Consider the following 17,288-nt stretch of genomic DNA (forward strand, 5'->3'; position numbering starts at 1 on the left):
TGCTATTTCAGTCATTAGAGCGGGTATGGCTTCGGAGCGGGTATGGCTCCGGAGCAGGTATGGCTCCGGAGCGGGTATTGCTCTGTTATATAGGGTCTTGAGCTAGGAAGTCTTGCAAGCAGAAGTTAATAAAGGTGGGGAGATGTCCCTCAAAAAGTTTGGAGATTTGGCTTTGCCCTCCATTCGTGTTCCTTCCCAAAGTAAAAATATTTTTGAGTTTTGTATTAATGTATTTAAGCGAGTATTGGAAAGAGTATAAGTGTTGTTCATGAAAAGTTATTTGTTATGTTGTGTGGATACTATTATAGTACTTTATTTATAAAGGAGCAGTATTATGATATTTAAGCAAATAGAAATGTTTGAAATTCATTGATTATGATACTTCTTCAAAATGGAAATCTATTTTGCCACCACCTTAACATTTGTAAACTGGTGGGACTTGTGTACCAACGTAAGCAGACTGTTTTGTTCTTTTGAACCTGTCCTGGTGAGGGCAGATTCAGCTGTTTTGCAGGATTTAACTAAAGGTCAAAGATTATCTTAGTCTGGAATGTTCGTGTTATATGTTCTGTCGCTGCGTTATGTTTATTGTATAAATCAATTATGTGATGTAACTTATATTTTTAAACTCAAACATCTAAATACTTAGACTATGATATAATAATTGAGTATCTTAAATTGTTATCATAAACCAAGCTCAGATATATACAGATTTTTTAACCTCCGAATGGCGAGAGGGCTGTTACAAAAATATTGGTAAATTAATAAAAGACATCTCAAAAAAAATAAGGATAAACTAATAAAGACGGACGAGGCGACGATAGTATAAGACAAAGGTATTACCAAGCGATCAAATATTATTAGGTGCGTCAACATCTAGACCTAGAAAAGTCCAATGTCATTATTGATCTTCTATGCCGTGATTACGGTGGTGTAACGTAACTTCACTCCCTCCAGCCGCCTCATAGAATATGTCCATTTACAAACACAATCCATTTGAATATTCACATCCTTCAATCAATACAAAAACGTAATGAAAAGATCCCCATGATAAAAGAGAGAAATTAAACACACACAAATTAAAGAAATATAAAGAATGGAACTAGTGAAAGGTGGTCCATTACTATTACAGCAATTCAAAGCTCTATTTTTTAAAAACGTATTGCTTTCATGGCGTCACAAATGGGCAACCATTATCCAACTCTTCTCTTCTTTAATTTTTATTTTTTTGATGTTTTCTATCCAAAAAGCAATAGAAACGCAATTCAAGAATACTACTTACTACGACACCGTTTTGGATCCTACGTCTATTATTTTTCCTTCCATTTCTCCATGTGAAGATAAGTTCTTCGTTAAACTTCCTTGCTTTGATTTCGTGTATAGTGGAAATTCCAGTAATAATGTCAATCGCATCGTCTCCAGCATTATGGCTAACAATCCTGGCCGTCCAATTCCTGCTTCTAAGGTTCATTTTCTCTTTTTCTAGTTTACAAGTTACTATTTCCTCCCGTTTCCACGTTATTTGTCCATAATTTTGATATTTGACATTATTTACATACCATAATTAACGATCTTGTAGTGTATAACCTGTAGTATATATGGAAAATCTAATTACATCAACGCATCTTAATAAATATTTTTAATTTCATTTATCCATAATTAATTATAATAATTCTTCAAATTTAGCGTGGTTAAATGGGTAAGGTGAATGTATTCAAAGTAAGAAAGGAGAGAAAGCATTTCATAAAATTTCTTGGAAAGGACAAGCTCAAATGATTTTGACCTACTTTTGATGAGAATAAGGTTATTTTCGGCAACAATAGGTAAGTCAACATAAATGAGATGTAATGAAAGGTTAAGTCACCAAAAATCAACTCGTGTTTGAGGTAAGAGTTTAAAAAAAAAAAATAAGCTTAGAATTTGATTGCAATTGAGTTGCTATCAAATATAACATTTCAATTTAATGTATTGAAATTTTCAACTACCTCATCAGTTCAACTATTTTAAACTATCTTATTAGTTTCAACTCTATTTCTTCTTATGTTATAATCAAACCTAAGAGTCACTTATATATGCCATCCGTGGAAGTCTTTAAAAGTTGTTAACTTTCTTTTCTCACTTGACTTCTGAAAAGTTAAATTATGACTTTTTGTGGTAATTGATACTTCCACATATTTTTTAGCCATATAATAACAAAACAAGATACCTAAATTTTAAGTTTTAACCATATATTTTACGAACAACAAAAACATTTTTTTATTATTTTACAAAACAAAAATTATTAAAAGAAACGGTCTAATTTTAATACAAAAGTAGGCCTAGTTACTAAATGGATTAGATTAGTCACCGAAAGAAATTAATCTACTCACTATTGGGCTAATTCTCTTATTAACATTGGGGTTAACATTACCTAATTTTAATTTAAAAGTAGACAGTCTCTTATAAGACAAACTCTTTACAAAATGTAAGCATTTTATAACAAGGAAACTCAAAATTAACAAAAATTATTAGAAGATACGGTCTAATTTTAATATAAAAGTAGACCTAGTTACTAAATGGATTAAACTAGTCATTGAAAGAAATTAAACTAGTCACTATTGGGCTAATTCTCTCTTTAATATTTGGGTTACCATCATTGTAGTTAAAATCCCGATTCGAATCTTACGATTTTACGATCCTGGAGGACCTCACCGATCCCGATCCTACGTAGGATCTTTCGATCCTTCGCAACCACAAAAAATCACATGGTAGGATCTTAACACGATTCTACGATCCTACGACTCTACGATCCGATCCTACCGTATAAAAATCATAAAGTGATTTCACATATTATATTTCTCCTATTAGATTTTGGTCGCAGTTACTTCAAATTATAGTATTGAAAAATATCATCATTTGCTAATTAAAAAATTTATTATTAATATGTGTAAATTTTTAACACGAGGTTCTCACCATATTTTAGTATAATTATCTTTATTTCACCGGATTATAGGATCTTACGATCCTACGATCCGATCCCGCTGATCCGATTCTACCAACCCCTACGATCCAAAGTAGGATCTCGATCCTGATAACATTGGTTACCATTGCCTAATTTTAATTTAAAAGTAGACGGCTTACAAGACAAACTCCAAAACTAAAGCATGTCTAGGAGGTTGTATTCCAAATAAAGACCTTTAGGAAGCGTTTTAAACTAACAAAAGGCAGAGATCAAAAGATCAAACATTTATTATGTATTTGTTGTTGAATAATTGTAAATATACTCCCTCGGCCATCTTATATTAATATATACAATTTCTATTTTCATTTATCCCATACGAGTCATATTAATTAATATAATTCCTAAAATGACATGGTCTCACCAATGACATATAAGTTTTCTCTTCATGGAAAATCAAACAATAACTCACACTCTTATTTCAGAAAGTTGAGCGTCCCCCCAATCCACTAACCACGATAAGATATACCCCATTACAAAGTACCAACAATAATATAAAGAAGTCAAATAAAGCTAATAAATTCAGTGTCAGTCAAATTGTATCGATTAAGAAGCGCTAGCATATGTGAAAAAACGATGGAAAGGAAAATTGAGTACTCCACCGTCACAAGATATAATGCTTGATTTTCAATTTGTGTGTTCCAAAACATAGTGCTTTTACATTTGAAAATATCTTTTTTCCCTAATATACCCTCATTGCAAAACAAAAACTTTGGTCATATCCTCATTTTATCATGGAGAATGGTACCCATATTTAGTGTTCTTAAATAAAATATGACATCTTTGATCCTTTATCTTTAAATTTCCTCTATCCTATTGCCTGTCATTCACTCTCATTGGTCAATTCAATATTTCATTGTCTTTTATTTAAATAAAAAAATGCTATTTAAATTACTCTTAGATTCTACTCATCTTAGTGTTTGTGAAAAAGAAAATCAATCACTTTATTTTAATACGAGTGTTCGTGAAAAAGAAAATCAATCACTATATTTTAATGCGGAAAAAGTATACGCCAATTAAGAAAATATTGCATAAGTAGGAAAGAATTTCATAGAAAGATGAATAAAGAAAATGGGAAAAACTTCAAGAAACAACGAGACTATATTATTAATAAAATCTAATATTCTATTTGAATTTCATAACAGATTCAATTAGTATTGAGATATTTAATTTTTCATTTTGATTGCCTAAACGTTGCCAAAATACTTATGTATTCCATATTTAATTTGATTTGTTTGTTTTTTTTTAACACAAAATAGGGCATTATATTAGAAAATCAGTTTACTACATCATAAACAGAAACTAGCATATTTAATTTGATTTGTTTGTTAACCCTCATAACTTTTAAGAAGAATTCCACCCACAAAATATGTAACCCATATAGAATCCAAATATACATTTTTTGTCAGAATAGATAATGTTAGAGTTCCAACTCGACCAAAAGCTCAAACTGATGGTTGGAACTACATGAAGAATTTTACGTTCCATCATATCCGTACGTGAGAACACATTGAAGTATGGATATAACACAAACCTCCCTCATTCCTGGCCGTAGATATTCCACTTATAAAGGAGCGGGGGGATGAGATTGGGACCATACCCATAACATTATTGTCAAATGGGCTCTGATACGATGTCAAAAGACCAAATTGACTAATTGAGTAAAAACATACACTGATGATTAGATCCCCTTGAACCGTTTTATACTTCATCTGTGATCAGTTAAATCTGTACACGAAGCACTCGTGTCTTAAATGGATTCAAGAACTAGTTATTACGGTTCAAGGTGTACATTAGTTTATATTTATACAACTAAGAAGTACTTATGAATCTAAGTAATGTAATTAGTAAAAGTATTAAAACTTAGAGCGGAGAAAATTTTTGCTATTAATTTTTATTGAATACCTTTTGGAAGTATATGGAGTTGTGTATCAATTACCTGTAGTCCTGTAGTAAGTGTTAAATGAGCAAGTCAAACATGTAGAACAATTTGAACATTCTATCATCAAGTCTTACGTAGAGACTAGAAAGTATACCAATAAGAGTTGGTTCAAGTGGTAAGCAGTTTGATGTTGCTTAAGTGAAATTTCGAGTTAATGTCTCTCTGTATGCATAAACAGATAAATTCTTGTTGGAAAACTCACCCATAAGAGTCAGGTGTGCAACCCGAATCGGACTCCGATGGAGTGGGAGCAAAGCTCACAACCACAAAAACAAGACTAGAAAGTGTTATTTCCTGTGTATATTTGTCTTTAAGTAGGACTTCGTGTTTCTTCTATAGTTCCATTACGGTAGGCTATATTCGGATTTTTCTTATGGCGGACGGTAGTCGGTAGGAACACTCGTAATGATGTCTACTTTTCCGTCCCATATTATTTGTGATAGATGTGATAGAACTCATGCGTTTGATTCAGATCACAAATTTTTTTGAGATAATTGTTATATCATGTAATAACGCAAAAAGCAACATTCTTCTATAAAAAAACTCAAATCACATGATATGAATAACATAATAACACAAAATTCATGTCATTATTTGTATAGTCGTAATCATTTTTGTTGGAGTTTATGTCATTACTTGCATATCAGATTTTATTACACAATAAGTTATGGTATAACATGTTACCCAAGAAGCACTCTTTAAATCCTAATAGAGGCACTTTAGGTGTGGGAACTTCCCCTTATCCTTCCCCCTACTCCTAAGGAGCCTTGCTTGCAAACTCGTGCCGTGTTGACCTGTGCGAGGTTACGATCCGGTTAAGGCGCCTTCTCCTTACATACAAGAAGAAAAAAAGCAATCTTTAAATTATTCGGTCTAAATTAGAAATATATACAACTTTATACTCTCTCCGGTCTTTATTAGTTTACCAGTATTCCTTTTTGGGATGTCCCTTATTAGTTTACCCATTTCTTTTATTTCTACTTTTGGAATGGGACCACTAACATTTTATTACACATACATTCAACTTTAATATAAATTAATACTTTTTCTTTCTTTTTATGACCCACAACATTTTTCTCCTAAAACTCTGTGCAAAAGAAAGAGATAAACTGATAAAGACCAGAGGGAGTATAACATTGATCTTTCTACTTAATAAGAAAATGATTCAGTTTCACATGAAAAAACTAATACCAAGGCAGCGCAATTGAGCGCGACCTGCCCAACTGAAGGAGAAGAGTTCCGACCACTTACAAGTTGGAAGAAATTTCCATCAGAAACCATTAATCAGCAATAGTAGTAGCTCCTTAAAATTATGACAAAATTAATGACATTCTCTCCCCTTCTCCATTATGAGATTAATCACATGTATGCACAGCAAGCAACGGATCAACAATGTAACAGTTTTAGCTTAATCAATAACTAGGCCCCGATATGATCTAATTTAATTTGGAATCAAAGTGAAAGACATGAACTAAACTCGATCTAAATGACCAACATAACATCTTAATTACGACAAACAATATTGAATCATAAATCCAAACGCCACACACGGCGTTCGAGGATGAACTTGCTTAGGTGACTCAAGTTGCACTAGCTTAATTAATTACACAGCTAAAATGGACTTCCTTATGCAGGTTCAGTCCTTTACAACAGAAGCTGATGTTGATGCATGGCTTCTTAGTAATCCGATGTATTGCTCAGGAGTGTTGCATTTCATGGAACGAAACGAGACAACAATAAGCTATGGTGTTCAAACTAATTCTACAGCTGTACAACGAAGAGGGAAGTATGAAGATCCTACCTCCAAATTTCAAATTCCACTCCAGATTGCTGCAGAACGTGAGATAGCAAGATTTCTTATTGGAGGTACCCTTAATTTTTATGTTACTTCTACTCATTCTTTTCTAATACTGTTTCTATATTGTTTTAGCTTCGCCTGTCCAAAAATTATTAAAAGAGACCGTCTAATTTTAATATAAAATTAGACCTAGTCACTAAATAAACTAGTCACGGAAAGAAATTAACCTAGTCATTATTGAGCTAATTCTATTTTAATATTGGGCTTACCATTGCCTAATTTTAATTTAAAAGTAGGCGGTTTTTACAAGACAACCTCCTTTCTATCTTGAAATATTGTATCGAAGTTTGAAAACTTTAACTATATGTAGTGATTTTTATATATGGAAAAAGATATTTATGTGGGATCTTGTTAGATTCATCTTGATATATACTTCCTCCGGTCTTTATTAGTTTACCCCTTTATTTTGCACAGAGTTTTAGGAAAAATAATGTTGCGGGTCATAGAAAGAAAGAGAAACTATTATTTTATGTCAAAGTTTGAATGTATGTGTGATGTGGTCTTATTTCAAAAGTAGAAAAAAAAACTAATAAGGGACATCCCAAAATGAAATACGGGTAAACTAATAACGACCGAAGGGAGTATTTTACAAATACCAACTTCCCGTAGTTTTTAGTAATACCTAGAGATATTGATACCCAAAGATAGGAAAAGATTAAAAATAAAATACAAAGAGAGTACTTGTTATTCCCTACATTTCTTGATGTTTAACCAATTTTGCTTTTTGTTCGGATTATGCTTGTCCAGATCCAAATTTTAGCTGGACGATTGGTTTCAAAGAATTTGCACACCCTGCTCGAGACCCCTTCTCTGCTATTGGCACTATTGGTCCGACCTTTTTCCTTGCCGTTGCCATGTTTGGTTTTGTGTTCCAGTTGAGTTCCCTAGTGATGGAGAAAGAACTAAAACTTAGACTGGTTATTCCCCTACTCTCATAAAATTTAACGAAATTAGTTTCTGTAAGAAATTTTATGCACTACATTGAAGATTACATGTCTAATATATATATATATGGTGTGCTTTTTCAGGGGATGAGTATGATGGGACTGTATGATACTGCCTATTGGATGTCCTGGCTAGCTTGGGAGGGTGTTCTTGTGGTTGTTTCATCAACTTTCATCGTACTATTTGGCAAGATGTTTCAGTTTGATTTCTTCTTACACAACAATACTACAATCTTGTTCCTTGTCTTCTTTCTGTTCCAATTAAACATGGTAACTTCTCAATTGTATTTCCCATATTCATTTACGATCACATAATATCATATACTATCACTGTTTTTAAATACATGCAAGATCATATTTTTTACACTATTTAAATATTAACTAGTGAGTGTCCCGGACGATTCCCCAGATTGTTTCTTTTCGTAATTTTTTATCTTGTGAGGAAAAAATTGATGTCATAATTTGAAGAATACAAGAAATTGGAGTAAGAGTTTATGTCTACAATGTCTACTATCATTACCATTAATGTGTTAGGTATCCAACTACTTGTGTAGTCTTTTAATGTGATATAATTACAAGACCTTATTATATTTTATATTGAAATACTCCTTCCGTCTTTTATTAGTTTACCCCTTTTGACTTTTGACACTATTCACATACATGACTTTGACTATCTTTTGTAATTTGTATTTAAGGAAAAATATAGTCATGTGAGATCTTGTTAGATTCGTCTCAATGTGTATTATCCAAATATCAACTTTTTTTAATTTTTGCTTATCAAAAATTAGAGATATTAAGGTTCAAATTAGTATCTCGGCAAATGTGCCCCAAAGAAAGGGGTAAACTAATAGAAGACGGAGGGAGTATTAAACAATGATGTTATGTTGGAGCAATGGTTAAGCTTTCACTTTCTATTTCAAAGATCATGTGTTTGATACCTTCTAACCACATGACATATTTTTTTTAGTTGAGGGGTTTGACATGAAAATAGAGTATATTTGCATTAGAACCTTAGAGGAGAGTGCCACATGGCATATAGACATTCTTATGAACGCCTTTTAATATATTAGTATAGATTATAGAGAAAAATGTAGAGCCTTTAAGATAGAGAAATTAGAGGCCACCATCTTTTGGGCAATTAATTTTTTCAAGAAAAAAGATATATGAGTGTGTATTTTAAAGGAGAAAGTGGAGACACCAACCCTGTTAATATTTTACAAATTTTAGGAGTAAAACGAAGTCCATTTATGATATGTAGTAAGTATTGTGATATTTTCTTTTTATGAAAATATAGCAAGTAACTTAAAACATAAGGAGTCATGAAGTAATATATTGTTGGATAATTAGTCTCAAAATGTATTTCCAAAAAATATGATTTTTTTGTAAATTTCACTAATCGATAATTAAAAATATTAAGAAATTAAAGTAGTGTATTAGCATGTGTGAAAGTCAATATGTTGCATGTATTTAAAAAGCGAATTTTGCGCTTACAAATAATTTTCAATCATTTACAAGTAATTTATCGAGTAAGCTCTTACGTGCTCTTTGATTTACCTACTTCAGACCGTCTTTGCATTCGCACTATCAGCTTTCATTAGCCAATCATGTTCAGCCACAAACATAGGATTCTACAACTTTATCATCGGCATAATCTCTGAGGTTTGTTTTTCTAATCCCTCATAAAGTCTTGGTTAAAAGGTCAGGAAAATCAATATATATACTTGCTCACAAATGTTTGTCCATGTTTTGCAGATCGTGACCACAATTGGATTTCCTTACAATAATAGGTTCTCTCAAACATACAGAGTCATATGGTCTTTATACCCTCCAAATTTATTCGCAAAGGCTCTTCATACACTCACTAAAGCAAGTAGGATACATCAGGACTCTGGAATGAGCTGGAGCCAAAGGACAAGATGTGCACCCAATGACGATAATTGTATTTTGACAATGGTGCGTATATCCAACAAATCTTGCGGGTAGTTTTTAGTGTTTAGAATAAGTTAAAAACAATAGTAAATTCAAATAGTTTTTTTAATTTATATAAACCACGAAGGTAGTATAAAGTACAAAGAAGGGGAGGTGAATTCAAACCTGTGACCTATTATTCACAGCACCTCAATCTTAATCACTAGGTCAAGACATACTTGATACTAAATTCAAATAGTAGTATTTGGTCTTTGGTATGTCAGAAAAAGGTAACGAAACTAGATTTTAGAATAATGTAAGGAAAAAGCTATAGAATTTAGCTTGAATCAAAGTACTACTTTTTTGTTGGGTTGACAAAGCATCCTCATAAATTAAAATAGTTTGTTACAATCCTCAATATATTGAGTTCTACAATAATTAGGGGGCGAGGGAGGGAACACCCTAGAAACATTACACGCCATATCCGAAATCCTACAATATTTAGCTAAAACATCTGCCAAATGATTACGCTGCCTTACACACTGTTGGAGCTTAACATGATGAAGAGTTTCTAGTAACCCCTTGCACATAGTGATAAGATTACAATATTTGTCAACATAATTGTCATGAACGATGAGCTGCAAGGCATTTCTACAATCAGTGTACATCTTCACAGAGGTGAACTGTTATATCTACACCATGAGGAGCCCCTCCTGTATAGCTTGAAGTTCTGCTGCAATAGGATCATTGGCATAACTTTTCTTACTAAACCCCAATATCCACCTTCCTGTAGAATCGTGAACAACAACACCAAGGCCCACACAACAATGTAAATGCAAGAAAGAGGCATCAACTGTAACAATAAAATTAGATGGAAAGGTGGCAAACCTTGGAAGACTTATACCAAAGACAGGGGAGTCATTCGGTTTAGGTTTAGCTTTGGAAAAATCTAAGGCACAATAGGTAGCATTGAAAAGATTTAATGGGACGGGGTTGGGGAGCATTTCGAAACACATATTCATTCCTATCTTTCCACAATTCATGGTATATGTAAGGGAAAACCTCTTTCCATTGAAGATTGCGAAAAGGTCGATTCAAAGTAAGATTATGTTGGAGCCAATGTGATAGAGGAAGATGCTTGTTTCGGTATGAGACAGATAAGGGCCTTACACGAGGACTCATGAGCACATTGCTTCCGGAACCAGTCTTGAATGTTTTTACATACATTACTCCCAACAATATTCCAAATCTTTTGAAAAAAGCTAGGATGAAACCATCTGGTCCTGGTGCTTTTAAGGGTTTCATATTAGATATGGCATGACGAATCTCATCAATAGAGGGAACAAAACCCTCCGACATACTTCTAACATCTGCTACAATCACCCTATGGCATTGAGTTTTGTCTGTGAAATGCAAGCTTCTATAGAATTTTTGGATTATATTTTTTTATCCCTTCAATATCCTCAGTGTGATTTCCAACATCATCTCTAACACACAAGATACGAGATACATTTCTTTTAATAACAATGCTCCGGTGAAAGAACCTAGTGTTTCTCTCCCCACCCCATAATCGGTCCATTCTACTCTCAACACACCAAAGCCACTCTTTTTGCTCAAGGATTTTGAGTCTTTTCATTTTGGAGATCTGATTCAAGATTTTGTTGAAAAAAGGACTAATTAGGATTACGTTGGAGATAAGCCTGGACCCCACTAAGTTGAGCTAAGACTGTTATTTTTCTTTGATAAACATTCCCAAATACATTATTATTCCAAAGGATCATAGTACTACGCAAAAGGTCGAGAATAGTTTGGATATTAGAGTTATTAGGCCAATTTTGGAACATCATTTCAAAAAAGTTTTCATGAGTAAGCCACATGGGCTCGAACCTAAACAATTTAAGACCAACTTTAACAGGGGTATTGTCAAGCTTAATTAGAATGGGACAGTGGTCAGAAGTGATGCTCGGGAGATGCCATAAGCTAGCATTAGGAAACATATTTAGCCAATCCGGGTTTGCCCACCCGCTATCAATTCTTTGAAAAATAGGATTCCTTTTTCTTTTATTAATTAGACCATGTAAATTTAGGACCATTGAACCCCATATCAACCAATTTGCATGCATCCATAGTAGAAGCATACAACTTCGCTCTAGACCAACATATAACCTAACTTTTCATTTTTGCTAATAGTTTCACTAAAATCTCCTACTACAAGCCAAGGTTTATCCACATGAGAAGCAAACAGTTTTAAATCATTCCACAATTCTTTCCTTTTCCATAATTTAGTGCTAGCATATATAGAAGACAAAATAAAAGAAGAATGGTTTGAATGTACCTCAATCACTCCATACACTCCTTTCACTCATTCTCCAATGACATGAAAGTCTAGCATAGATGACTTCCAAAGGAGAAGGATACCTCCCACAAAGTCATGAGGTTCCACAAAGTGCCATGCATCAAACCCGACGCCCCCATGATCTCGTGCAATTTGTCACGACATTTCCACCAAAATCCTGAGCGTCGGATTATGTTGCTGCACCAAAAGCTGGAAATTGCGTTTAAAAGAAGGTCTCCCAATCCCTCTTACATACCAAAAAAGAATAATAATCCCTTTAGGCATGTTTGGTTTCGCTAGGAGCATCGCCAAGATATCCTCATTTTCTATTTTCCATGGATCGACCTCGATCCCAGTTTTTGGATTGGTCCACATTCTTCTTTGGGGCCAGAACACCACCTGGGATTGTCAGGGGTTTCTTAACCCTCTTACCTCTTCCCAAAGGGCTGTTATGCCCATTTGCTTCTGTGGACAGGCTAGGCGCGCGGAAAGGATTGTGTCCGTATTATTGCTTAGCACTTGAAGTGTCACATTCATAGATTTCAAGAAAGCCACCGTTCTTATGAGAGGGAGGAGTGGCGCTGAGTCTATCCATGGACCCAAATTCTGGGTCAAATTTCTTTCGTCGAACTCGACTTTTACCTATTTTAAGAGGAACCAAGTTAGAAATATTCTCATTATTCAGGGAAACAATCCAGAAGTACTACTTTAAGTATAATAAAAAAATTCAACAGATATTTTGTTTCAAATGCTTATCTCAAATAACTAATATTACAAGTATTTCTAATAGCTACTAGTCTGCCGCTAACACCTAATAAAACTGTTTTTCTCCCACATACTATTGATCTGATTTTGTCCTTTTAGCTTATGTTCCTTTTTAATACTCTTCATTCTTGCTTAGTCTCTTACAAAGTTTTAGTATTAACCATTAATATAGTGCTCCATTCATGACAGAATGACATCTTCATATGGCTTTTAGGGACGTCTGTTATGTGGTTTGTCTTGGCTCTTTACTTTGACAATATAATTCCAAACCCTAATGGAGTACGAAAATCAGTTTTCTACTTCATGTACCCTGGATATTGGACTGGCAAAGGCGGAAGCAAGGCAGAAGGTACCCAGTCGTTGCTATTTTTGTTTTATTTTCTCCAGTTTTCTCTCACATGGACTCTTTTCGATTTGTTTTGGTTAATAAGTTTCTCTTATATGGATGCATCAGAGGGTGGCCTATGTACATGCTTTCATTCTTCCTCGCAACTCGAGCACCCAACCCCTGAAGATGAGGATGTTCTTCAAGAAGAAAACATTGTAAAACAACAAGCACACGAGGGTGTTGTTGATTCAAATATTGCTATCCAAATATGCGGCCTTGCAAAGGCCTATCCGAGATCAACAACTCTTGGATGTTGTATATGCAAGAAAACCCCTCCTTACCATGCTCTCAAGGTAAAGAATGTTGTTACAGTTTCCGTGTTAGACAATACTCCCTCCGATTCTTTTTAATCTACACACTTTACTTTTTAGTCCGATTTTCTTTAATCTACACAGTATTGTATTTCTATTTTTGGTAACATGTCACATCTAATTTCTCCTCTCTTTCCACCCATGTCATTCACTTTTTATTATTTTAACCCACTCTTTTGTTTCTTTCTCTCACTTTTCAATTTCTCTCTCCACCTTTTCAGCTTCTCTCTCATACTTTTGTACTTTCTCCTTAGTTTTCCCCCATAATGGAGTGAGTAAATTGAAATGAAACGGAGAAAAAACTAAATGTTATGCCTAAGTAGCTAAGTTTTCAATCGTTTCCCATGAAGATTTACATGTTTTAAACAATGAAAAGACTGAAAAAGTGATCAAGTTTAGTGGAACTTTGTGCTGAAAGTTGGATATAAATATATACTTGTTAGGAACCTTGTTTAAATTGGAGCCTTAATAAGGATAAGGGAGCGGTGCTTGTAAAAAGCAAGTAACCAACTCCTTAGTTTTAGGCTTACCTTATATGTGAAACTATGGTGTCATTTTCTCATGTTGTAAATGATTTCAGGCATTGCTGATAAATTAATTAAATGTTTATATTTCTTTTATTCGATCGATAATTAAATCATCAAATTTCCAGGGCTTATGGTTGAATCTTGCCGAGGATCAGCTATTTTGCCTCTTAGGACCTAATGGAGCTGGTAAAACTACAGCAATCAATTGTTTGACTGGAATTACGCCAATCACCAATGGAGATGGTAACAATTAGTTTTATACAATATTTGCCTTTTTATTATTAAGATTTAATTTCTCTGTGATATTAGTTTCTCTTACAATTACTGATAATCCACAGCATTAGTCCAAGGACATTCCATCCGAAACTCTGTTGGCATGTCAAGGATTCGAAAAATGATAGGCGTGTGTCCACAGGTAGTCTTGTTACACTATATTTCAAGTGCGATTGTCTATATATATATATATATATATATATATATATATATATATATATATATATATGTATGTATATGTAAAAGCTCACAACTTCTAAAACTCTATGACAGCATATTAAGTAACAAAATTGCCTTAATTCTTACAATCTAGTTTGATATTCTGTGGGATGTATTGACGGGTGAAGAGCACCTCAACCTCTTTGCAAATATCAAAGGTTTACATTGTGAAGCAATTTCGATGGTATGTCTCCCATTGTAACCAAACAATTTATAGTCTCGTTCGGTTTCTTGTTCCGTTAGATATGACAATCGGTCTATTATTGATAACTTAAACCCAATTATTCAAAAAAAAAAAGATTTCCGGAACAAGGAAATACCGTTTTAATAGTTAATTGTCGCAACAATTGGATTTGGATCAGAATACCGAATTTAAATTGATTCTAAATGAGACAAAAGGGTATTTGAGACCGCTCAAGTGAGCCCTTATTGCAGCCCGTGCTACTAAATTAACTGCTTTATTTTTTGTCCCAACAATTATATTTTAAGACTCTAATCTCATCTTCATTAAGTTTAATAATGAGAATACACACAAAAAATTCAAGTCAAGTAAATAATTAATTAGATGGATATTTAAAACTCTAGTATATATGATATACAGGTTGTTCAGAATTCTCTAACAGAGGTCAGACTAATTAATGCTGCTAAAATGAGGGCTTCAAGTTACAGTGGAGGAATGAAACGTCGGCTAAGTGTTGCAATTGCACTTGTAGGTGATCCTAGAGTAATAATACTTGATGAACCCGTAAGCATGGAATTATCAAAACTTATGATTTTTGTACTAAAAATTATGATGAAGAAATTTGTTATAAGTTTAGTTTTATATAAATTGCAGACAACAGGTATGGATCCAATTAGCAGGAGACATGTATGGGACATAATAGAAAAAGCAAAACGAGGACGATCCATAATTTTAACGACACACTCCATGGAAGAAGCGGACACATTGAGTGACCGTATTGGAATTATGGTTAAAGGAAAACTCAGGTGCATTGGAACTTCCATCAGATTGAAATCGCGCTTTGGTACTGGTTTCGTTGCTCATTTGACCTTCGCTGAAAACGTTAATGGAATATCTGCCAGAGGAGATGCTAATTATATGAGCTCCTCTGCTGCTGTCATACAATTCTTTAAGCATGTATGTTACATGAAAGAATTTATTTCTTTATAGTGCATCTTTTTGACAACTAAACATTCATGTTTATGTGTTTTTGTTGTAGCGTCTAGGTGTGGTGCCTAAAGAGGAGAATCAATCCTTCCTGTCTTTTGTTATCCCTCATGAAAAAGAGCAGCTACTAACGGTAAAAATATACATGTACAAATTTGTCATCAATTTAATTTCATCTTCTGCGAATTGCTTAGTGAAACTGTTGCGATTGAATTTATAACCAGAAATTTTTTGAAGAACTTGAAGAAAGACTTGGAGAATTCGGTATAGTTGATATCCAACTTGGTCTTACGAGTTTGGAAGAAGTTTTCCTAAATATTGAAGGCCAAGCTAAGAAGGAACATGTTCCAGCTGAGGGAAAATTATATTAGAGATGTCGTTGAGGTATCGTCATGGTCAATACAAAATATAGAAAAATGTGCTTAATTTACTCATCAATTTGATAAAATTACAAGTATATGAAACCTTATTTACCTAACATATTGCATGCAGATACCTGGTCGGTATGTAAGGATCTTGCAGATTATTTCCAAAGTGCCACCTAGAATTTACAACGATTGTAGCGGATATTTTTTGGTAGAATAATGTACATGGAACAAGATGATTATGTTGATTTGTTCATTTCAGGGGCCGGGTACTCCCCTGAAGTTGCCATATATATCTAAATGTGCAGCTACCATTACGGGCAGGCAACACACAACACCTCCCGCCAAAATGTGTTTGGTCAAAGAGGGAAGATTCTTGGTCTTGTTGTAAACCTTGACCAAATTTCTAAAATAATTTTCGGAAAATAGAATATTTGTAGATATAGTGGTACTTTCATGCTATACTACATACAAATATAGTTGTTTTATACATGTACTAGCATTTTTTGCATGATATGCATGAGTGTCATATTAACATTTTTTTCTCAATTAGAGAAGGAAATATAAAGCAGAAGAAAGCTTGTGACCAAATAAAGTGGAAGAATTTGTGTATCAGGTTCAATCGTCGAATATTACTAGCATCTTTTTTCTTCTGACGGTGTCTTTCAAGTTATATCATCAAATTAATTTTTGATCAGAGTTTTTCACCCACATATGTAACAAGAGGAAATCATTCTTCTTAATTTAATATATAATCAAAAAATTTTAAATTTCATTCCATTGTTAACTTGTTCAATTTATATAGCAAGTAGGAAAACGAAAATATTATTTAATAATATTGCAATTCAAATTCATTTAAGGTATATCAGACTTACTAGGGGACACCATCTTCCTCCTCCATTCACTTATATAATAGAGATATACAACGTCTGAAATCAAAAATATTGTAATACATGTTTACAATCACTCTTCTTCTATTTTAAACTATTTAAATATTCTTCATACTAATTAGGATTTTTTCACAATAACCACCTACCTGGAAAATCAACTTTTCCTAATAAATAAATACCTTACATAAACTTTTGTTTATATAACCACCTTATATCACCCAAAGAAATGTGAATTACAACCACTTAACAGATTATGCCCAATAAAACGTTAGTAGTGAGGGTCCCACAAACTGTTTCCCCAATCAAATTCCCTCCTAGTGATCAAGGAAGAATAAAAAGAAACCTAAATCATCAAATTCACCCAAATAATGGTAGTTCAATTAAAATTACGGTTTTT

At 33.5% G+C, this 17,288-nt stretch overlaps 1 protein-coding gene across 5 annotated transcripts; it reads left to right on the forward strand.

Moving 5' to 3' along the window:
* The first annotated feature begins 997 nt into the window (after window positions 1-997).
* LOC104884355 (ABC transporter A family member 2) lies at window positions 998-16,569 on the forward strand. Of its 5 annotated transcripts, XR_008967773.1 has the most exons (16): window positions 999-1,465; window positions 6,575-6,806; window positions 7,546-7,715; window positions 7,827-8,012; window positions 9,306-9,401; window positions 9,495-9,695; window positions 12,940-13,099; window positions 13,205-13,431; window positions 14,102-14,219; window positions 14,315-14,391; window positions 14,563-14,652; window positions 15,070-15,213; window positions 15,304-15,606; window positions 15,689-15,769; window positions 15,874-16,020; window positions 16,129-16,569. XR_008967773.1 is itself a non-coding variant. In XM_010668994.4 (15 exons), exons 1-15 carry the CDS (start codon window positions 1,097-1,099, stop codon window positions 16,005-16,007), a joined length of 2,601 nt encoding a protein of 866 aa, XP_010667296.1. In that variant the 5' UTR covers window positions 999-1,096; the 3' UTR covers window positions 16,008-16,020. The 5 variants fall into 5 exon arrangements, 4 of the variants coding, with proteins under 4 accessions (XP_019103122.1, XP_048492779.1, XP_010667296.1 ...); XM_010668994.4 differs by lacking the exon at window positions 16,129-16,569 and having other exon boundaries at window positions 15,861-16,020; XM_019247577.3 differs by lacking the exon at window positions 16,129-16,569 and having other exon boundaries at window positions 998-1,465; window positions 15,070-15,606; window positions 15,861-16,020.
* Window positions 16,570-17,288: the final 719 nt, after the last annotated feature.

This window comes from Beta vulgaris, chromosome 9 (genome assembly GCF_026745355.1).
Source record: "Beta vulgaris subsp. vulgaris cultivar EL10 chromosome 9, EL10.2, whole genome shotgun sequence".
NCBI classification, from domain to species: Eukaryota; Viridiplantae; Streptophyta; class Magnoliopsida; order Caryophyllales; family Amaranthaceae; genus Beta; species Beta vulgaris.